Consider the following 8009-nt stretch of genomic DNA (forward strand, 5'->3'; position numbering starts at 1 on the left):
TAATAAAGGCAGCAGGATCTCCACGCCAATTGTGTGAGTTAATCAAGTCAGAGAAGATGCCCACATGGAAGAAGATCAGACATGCCACTAAGGCTTTTCTCGCAAAACGATTTGCCAAGAAGGTCCATCATCAACTTGTTTCTAAAACTGAAGGACCAACTTGCAAATAAGCTTCTTAAAAAAGAAACACCCATTAAGTCGATGGTTACTGACTTGGAAGACATATTGGAGGAAATGATCCCACCGGAGGAGGATGAGACGCAGATGTGTCTGTACCAAAGGATGGCCCGCAACATCACACGGGGTGAGTATGAACTGACCAAGGAGAATCTGGCTGAGTTCATTTTCACCCATCTGTCAAATGACAAAAAACAAATGATGGTTTTTATGACCATGATCCGCACTAAAGTGGACCACTTTATGAAGATGATGTGGACCTGGCTTAAGATGCAGAAACAGCAACACGAGAAGAGGACGGACGTCGCCTCTGCCGTTCTGACAAGGATCGAGGGAGTTGTGGAGGAGAGTCGAGCTTCTGCTCTCTCACAGTGTCAAATCGATATGTTGACAGCAAAATCTCAGCAAGCTTCATCACAGGACGCAGGAAGGCGCATGTGTGACAAGATCACCTGTGAGGTTCTGGTGACAGGGCTTCTTCAGAAAATCCTGAAAAACATCATACATGATAATTCCAGTAATGCCTGTAGATCAGCCATCGCATGTATGACTGAGCTGCTCTTGGAAGAGATGAACGGCAGCAAACTCTCCATCGAGCTCACCCCGGCCAACATGAAGAAGCTCTTTAAACGCGTTCACAGAGAGCTCTGCAAGGTCGTTGGTGCAGATATGCTGTGGAAGAGCATGCTGAATCAGAATGAGTGTGTCATCAGGTATATTGTGGACACCCTGAAGAAACACCTGGTGACGAAGCAGAAGGCCAGCGTCAAAGAGGTCTGTGGGAACATTTTCCAGTCCATGGCCAAGCCGTTCAAGTCCATCTACAAAAGTGACTAGAAGAGTCTTCATGAAGGGGGGGGGGGGTTACGGGTTTTCTCCGAGCTCTTCGGTTTACCCACATTTAATGCAATTATCCATCTAAAAAAAATGAATAAAAAAACTAATTAAAAAAAACCTTGATTTTCCCTCGGGATCAATAAAGTATCTATCTATCTATCGATCTATCTATCTATCTATCTATTTGATCCAAATCTGAAATGACAAAATTGAGAAAATAAAAGAAATAATTAGAAATTTTACATTTATGTCTAATGTCTCTTTTCATAAAGTAATTAAAACTCTTTATGTTCTTGTATTCTCTCCACATTAAATACATGTTGCTGAAACAAATAAAAAAATAAAAAAAACACCTTTTTTTTTTCTTTTCCATTGATGTAGAAGTGCAGAGTGTTAGTTTTGTTAAGTCAAACTAAAGCCAGTGTTGAATCTGACCTGTGGATCCTGTCCCTGGCAGAGGTGCAGCACAGTCTGATGTCTCTCTGATATAAAGTGCCACAGGTGAGGATGGGGGGGGGGGGGGGGGGGGGGGGGGGTGATTCCTTAAAGTTCTGATAGTGCTCACAGAGTTTGTGTTTGTTTACTGTAATCTTCTCCCTGAGGAAACAGAATCCAGCAGCAGCACTCTGTTGTGTCTCTCTGCAGGGGGAACATTTGGAACCACTGACCCACTCTGTTCCGATCGAGGAGAACATGACCACACCTCCTGCTCCTCCGTGTGTGTCTATTGGCTGCCGGGAGTCCTCTTGCTCCTGGATGTGGCTGCTGTTGAGGGTTTATACTATTAAAAGTCTGCGCACTCCTCCATCCTCTCTGACACTTGTTGTTGCTGCAGCCTGCGCACACAGAGGGAGAGAGGACACCTGAACACTCCAGCTTCTCCTTTTTGGGATTTCCCGCGGGGAGTGATGAACTCCATCGACCCCCAGTCCCATCACCAGCACCAGCACCACCAGCACACCTCCCCTACCGTCGGCTCTCTCCCACCCAAAGGCGCCCAGGAGGCCCCGGACATGGCCGCTGTTTACTGTGACAACTTCAACAGCATGTACCACCACCAGCCGAGCCTGCAGGGCGCGCAGAGACCCGCGGGCTACGGCATAGGGGATTACGCGTCGCCTCCAAACCCGTACCTGTGGCTCAACGGGCCGTGCGTAAACTCCTCCACGTCCTACCTACACGGAAACAACACGGCCACCTTCATCCCGCAGTCCTACGGCTCCCAGCGGCAGTTCATAACCAACTCACCTGGCTTCGGAGGTGCAGACCTGGGCTGGCTGTCCGTGGCCAGCCAGGAGGAGCTGCTGAAGCTGGTCCGGCCGCCGTACTCGTACTCGGCGCTCATCGCCATGGCCATCCAGAACGCGCATGAGAAAAAGTTGACCCTAAGCCAGATCTACCAGTACGTGGCGGACAACTTCCCCTTTTACAAGAAGAGCAAGGCCGGCTGGCAGAACTCCATCCGCCACAACCTGTCTCTGAATGACTGCTTCAAGAAAGTGCCGAGGGACGAGGACGACCCAGGTACCGTGAACGCACCATTGAACATTTTACACTGTCGTGATGTGTTTGGGTCACATTAAAGTTAAATTTAAAAAAAAAGCACATTAAAGGAAGCATAACATCAACAGACTTTATCATTTGAAGCCGTAAAATAGAGAGAAACAATACAAAGAAAATTAAACGCGTTTTTATTGTCAAAAAATTGTAATTTGTTTTCCCACATTAATGTTTTTCCTTTTTTTGTGGCCAAAAACATTTAACCAAACTTTAATAATTTGTGGAAATTTGAAATGTATTTTGTAAAAGGCATTAAATTTATTAATGTAGGACACAGAAGAAAGAAAATGCTCTGTAAAAACAACAACACGTAAAATAGGTTTGTATAAATATTAACTGTCCTCAGATAATAATTAATTTAAAACCATCTGATTGGTTAAATTTTTTTTAACTCAGACATTTAATGCACCATATTTGGAGGAATTGTTCTATTTTTCTTATACTTACAATATTCTTTTTTTTTTTTACTATAATTTAATCTCTGCTAAAATACTGCCTGCATTACTGTCCAATGATTATTTGTAAGTTTAGATTTAACCTGTAAAGTTTGCAGTGTGTCCACAAAAGGTCAACATGTTGTTCATACTGAGCTGTACAACATCTGTACTGTTCAACACACTGTGTCTATTTATAGTTTTAAATATTGTTTATATCTTTAAGTCATTGAGCTTTTTATTCTCGTACACGTTGCTTTATTCTGTTTTATTGTTTAAACGTGTTTCTGTATTTCCTGTTGCTTCTTTTGAGTTTAAGAGTAACTCCTGAGATTTCTGAAGTCCATCTGATTGTTTTAAATCCTCTCCTTTTGTTTCAGTCTGGATTAGAGTGACAGAGACGTTGGCTCAGATTATTTTCAGTGTGATTGAAACTCGTTTCTATAAAACAGACGGAAAATGAAAACGAGAACACGTCATGAAACAAAGTCTGTTTTGAGTGTTAGCTGTGATTTTCTCTCCAAAGCAGATATCTGTTGAGTCGTATCTCTGAAGTAAAAATTATTATCAAGGCTTAAATATGTTTTAATATAAATTACAGATAAAAGTCTTCAAATCAGGTCAAATTTAATAAATCTGAAATGTAGATTTTAATGGCGTGAAATGTTTCGTGTCTCTTCTCCTACTACAGGAAAAGGAAACTACTGGACGTTGGACCCGAACTGCGAAAAGATGTTTGATAACGGGAATTTCCGCAGGAAAAGGAAAAGACGCTCCGACCCGAGCAGCGCAGGAGGAGCAGCAGCAGTCGGAGCGCCAGGAGCCACTAAAGCAGAGGAGGGCCGAGCGGCGGTGGGGGCCTCCCTGAAGCCGTCAGACAGCCCTCAGCTGCTGGGGCCGTCCTCGCCCGAGATGGAGGCCATGAACGAGAACCACAAGGGCTCGTCGTCTTCCTCGCCGCCAGGACTGTCCTCAAGCGCTCCTTGTTTTAATAACTTCAACAGCAGCATGTCCATGCTGGGCTCCGGGGGCCCCAGCCGGCAGGGGTCCCTCGGACTGGTGAACGAGCTGGCAAACAGGAACATTACGGCCCTGAGCCCGTACCACCTGAACCACGGTGGGCAGGACACGGGGCCCGCGGAGCACGGCGACGGCCTGTACTTGAACCGTGGAGTGTACTGCAACACGTTTGGCGGCGGGCAGGGCGGACAGTTCAACTTCTACAACAGCTTCAGCGTCAACAGTCTGATTTACCCGCGGGAAGGGAGCGAGCTATAGGAGAGCCATCAGAACAACACAAACCTGACCACGTCTCCCATGACTCCTGACAAACCTCGGATTTCAAAATAAAACAGGCCAAAAAATAAAAGTCTTGAATTGCTTGTAATGAGCAGAACTGGCAACCGATGCAGCAAGAGAACCTTACAGGTGAAGTTTGTTGGAATTAAACCCCTCAGACAGTGTTTCTGATGACGAGCACGTCCGGGCCTTGTTTGTGTTTTTAGCTTGTGATATCTTGAGTTGAGATTTATCTCGTCAGGCGAACGTGTGGGAGGAAATATTTTTGACTGAAACGCACCGGTTAAGATTTGAGTTTTTTGCAGTGAAAATAAATGTTTAGTCACTGTCAGAGAAGTCACAGCCCCCCCCCTCCCCCTCCCCTCCCCCGATGCAGGCTGGGTAATTTGCTCGTCTGCATCATAAACACTTCTTCCTTCAGCTGTCGGTCCAGCGGCGACATTAGAGATGACTGAAGTTGACGAGCTGCAGAAACGTTAAAAAAAAAACACGCACTTAACTTTTGATTATTTTATATTAATGATTATATCAAAGCTTCAACATGCAGAGTACAAAACACGGAACACCTTTTGTCTATTTTTAGATTCCTCTCTGCAGGAACTTTCCCTCCTCTCATGTTAAACACGTCACTCACTTTGTGTGTCTGCAAGTTTGTTTTGCCAAATTCGAGCTGATTTTGTACGCGGCTTTTATCCTGCCAAAGTTGCCTTCGTGACACCGCCATTACCTCAAAACGTGACGATCACACGAGAGACGGCGAGCCCTGCCGCGTCTCCTCATGCAGTAACAATTAGTTTCACACAAATATGACCCGTCTCCGCCTTGTGTTTTTACACCCTCCCATGTTGACTGAAACGCAGCACTTCTGCAACTTGTAAATACACGGTGGACTTTTCTCAAATTGTATTTTTGTAAATTATAAAGACGGTTTGTGATTATTTATGCTATTTATGCTAACAGACTTTGTTTTCTACTGTTGTCTGGACGTAGTTTGATTCAAGCAGAAGTGAATATTAGTTTAAAAAAAAAAAAAAAAACCCTGCCGAGAACAGTATCCATGAAACACAGATGTCTTAAATATATGAATATATTATATAAATCTATATACGATGGTTTCTCTCAGGATTCAGTGTGACAATCATTGGACGGCTTTTGTATCTATTTTTGTCCTTTTTTAAATCTTTCTACAGTACATACAGCTTACAGGCAGTGTCACCTGTGTCTTAATAAACATCATGTGGTCTCCACTCTATTGTCATGCATCATTTACAAACCGGCCTGCAGAGGATTCAGACCTTCACTTCCACCTCAAAGACTTCATCTCCGCCTCTTCATTTTTATATATTTTAATGTTTCATTGCAGAGAGTATTTTTCTATTTGTTCACCTTTTTCTCCCAAACTTAAACTTGACGTGTTCTTTCCTCGCAACGCCTGTCTGATTTAAGTCACAAAACAAGATTTTAATCCTTTAATCCGGGAGTTCAAGTCCAACTAAAGCAAAGTTAATCTGTCCGTCTCTGTTCCTCTTCTTCCATTCATCGTCAGCGAATGACGTTTGAGGGACGATGTCACGCTCAGAAGATCGTCTCAGAGAGAATCTTTATTTGTAGAGCGCTGAGGAGCAGGTTGTGTTCGTTATGTTACAAAGATCTGATGTTAATCCATCAGGAGCAACGTCTAGCAAACGACACAGTGGCAAATCCAGAATCACGATGAAGAACAGGCGTCTGCAGAAGAGCCTGAAAAGAGAGGAAGGCACACCGACGACAGCCTGTGACGTTTTGTCATCTGTTGCTGGGGAGGAGAAATGTTGATTATTTACACGTCAGACTCTGATCAGGTCGAGCATTTATTTAAAGGAAGAGAAAAGTTTGAAGGATTTTCTTTGCATGTGAGTGAGTTGGTGTTTAAGATAGATAGATAGATAGATACTTTATTGATCCCGAGGGAAATTCAAGGAAACGTGAAATCAGGGATCAATCCTCGAACGGGGGGGGGGGGGCATTACTGAGTTTCATGTACAATTTAATTAAAACAACTTTATTTGTTCTCTGGGTTGGAAATTGAAAGACGGTCCATCAAGTCTTTTTTTTTTTTACATTTCCTGGAGGTCACCTCTTGTAATATAAATCCATCCCTCATCCCTCGGTGTGTGAAGTTTTATCAGTCGTCAGTCGAGGTGGATGTTGTCCCTTCGTATCTGCTTCATGTCTATCACTCAGCATTTCTCACCTCTGGTAAGTTCAAATAATAATAAATGTGAGTTTAATTCAAAGATGAACAGAAGAACGTTCTGGGCTTCTTCTCTAAACGATCAAACTGGACGTGAAAAGAAGAGTAGTTGGCGTCATCCTGACAATTATTATAGAATAATCTGTTCAGTGACTCAGCCCTGTGTGTGGATATTAGTACTGAAGAGTGTCTTTCTTGATGTAACATCACAGCTGGTTTTACTCCGACACTTCCTCCAGTGCACAGAGAGAGAGAGAGAGAGAGAGGGGCGAGCTTTGCGTTTTAAAGCTTCGGCAAAAATCAAGAGAGAAAAAGTTGAAGTCTGGAGCCGAGCCGCCTGTAAAGACAGCGCGGCTGACAGACACTGTCGATCCAGAGAGCGCTGAGACAATACGCCTATTGTCCTCGGCCCCTTCACGCCAATCCCCACGTCTCAATTATGGACTCTCTGAAGAGAGGTGAAGATATCCCCCTCAGGCCGACACGGTTTAAGCATCTCTCTTTTGTTTCCGCTCCGCCGCCGTGTTTGCCCCAAATTGAGAGGAGGCCATCTTGCATTGTTCCCGATTAGAGACGACGCCTCGAGAAAGTGTCTGCGAGCGTCGAGCGGATCGGGGGAACACGATGAGATGATTTAGTTCTCCAGTCAGGATTCACACCATTAGAGAAATGGTTTGATGATTTTACTCCACCGGCAGAGAACGAACTCTGCATCCTTCGTCGAACTAAACACTCTGAAATTCAAGAACTTTAAACTCATCCAAATCACGTTGAGATTAAAGAATCATCAGCGTCTGAAGGTTTTTCTCAGCAGAGGGAAAGTAAACTCAGCTCAGAGGATTATTTATGTTCAGAAAACGAGCAGTAAGGCCTGATGTGAGACTACAGGGTGTCAAACAGAGGAAGAACAGCTCTTTGTGTGAAGGGAGCAGCAAACTGAAACGCCTTTTAGACTTTTAGAACAGACGGTAAGAAAAAGTCTGTGTTCTCTTCTGACCGATGGAGGTCTGAAGGAAGCAGACTCCTAAATAAGACGACTCCGGTGTTTAAGCGTGCGTGTGGGACGATATATGCATCACCCAGAAAGACTCAGATAAAAATGATGCAACATCTGGGAGAAAACTCCACAAACACCTCAAGTTTTGAAATTTCCACCACGGAGAAATTATTATTAACATTTCCTTTTTAGGATGCAGAAGTTTCCAGATGCACATGGTCATCTTTGAGTACCTGGGTGCTGGATAAAAAAAAAACATAAACAAACACAGGCTGCAAAAAAAATCTTCCATCTCATGGCAGTGTCTTCATCACTGATCATGCTTCCACTCGTTCATTAACGCCTGCACATAAACAGCCAATCACATCCTCAGTCCAGACGCACATGAACGAACCCGTTAGCGTTTATTTCAACGTTGTGATTGTTACTCATGTTGTGCGTTTGAGCCTCCGGTCTTGACTCCCTGGATCAG

The 8009-nt window shown here is 44.0% G+C and overlaps 1 protein-coding gene across 1 annotated transcript; it reads left to right on the forward strand.

Annotated features, from left to right (window-relative positions):
* Positions 1 to 1286: 1286 nt before the first annotated feature.
* foxi2 (forkhead box I2) lies at positions 1287 to 4489 on the forward strand. The gene is made up of 3 exons (XM_079370085.1): positions 1287 to 1515; positions 1660 to 2538; positions 3700 to 4489. The coding sequence occupies exons 2-3, from the start codon at positions 1923 to 1925 to the stop codon at positions 4284 to 4286; spliced, it is 1203 nt and encodes a 400-aa protein (XP_079226211.1). The 5' UTR covers positions 1287 to 1515; positions 1660 to 1922; the 3' UTR covers positions 4287 to 4489.
* Positions 4490 to 8009: the final 3520 nt, after the last annotated feature.

The sequence above is a fragment of the Symphodus melops genome, assembly GCF_947650265.1.
Source record: "Symphodus melops genome assembly, chromosome: 19".
Classification (NCBI taxonomy): Eukaryota; Metazoa; Chordata; class Actinopteri; order Labriformes; family Labridae; genus Symphodus; species Symphodus melops.

Bases quoted from the DNA above. Each gene is read 5' to 3' on its own strand.
- foxi2 (XM_079370085.1), top strand. From the start codon at position 1,923: ATGAACTCCATCGACCCCCAGTCCCATCACCAGCACCAGCACCACCAG. The intron at 2,539-3,699 runs GTACCGTGAACG...CTCCTACTACAG, and splicing joins GAGGGACGAGGACGACCCAG to GAAAAGGAAACTACTGGACG.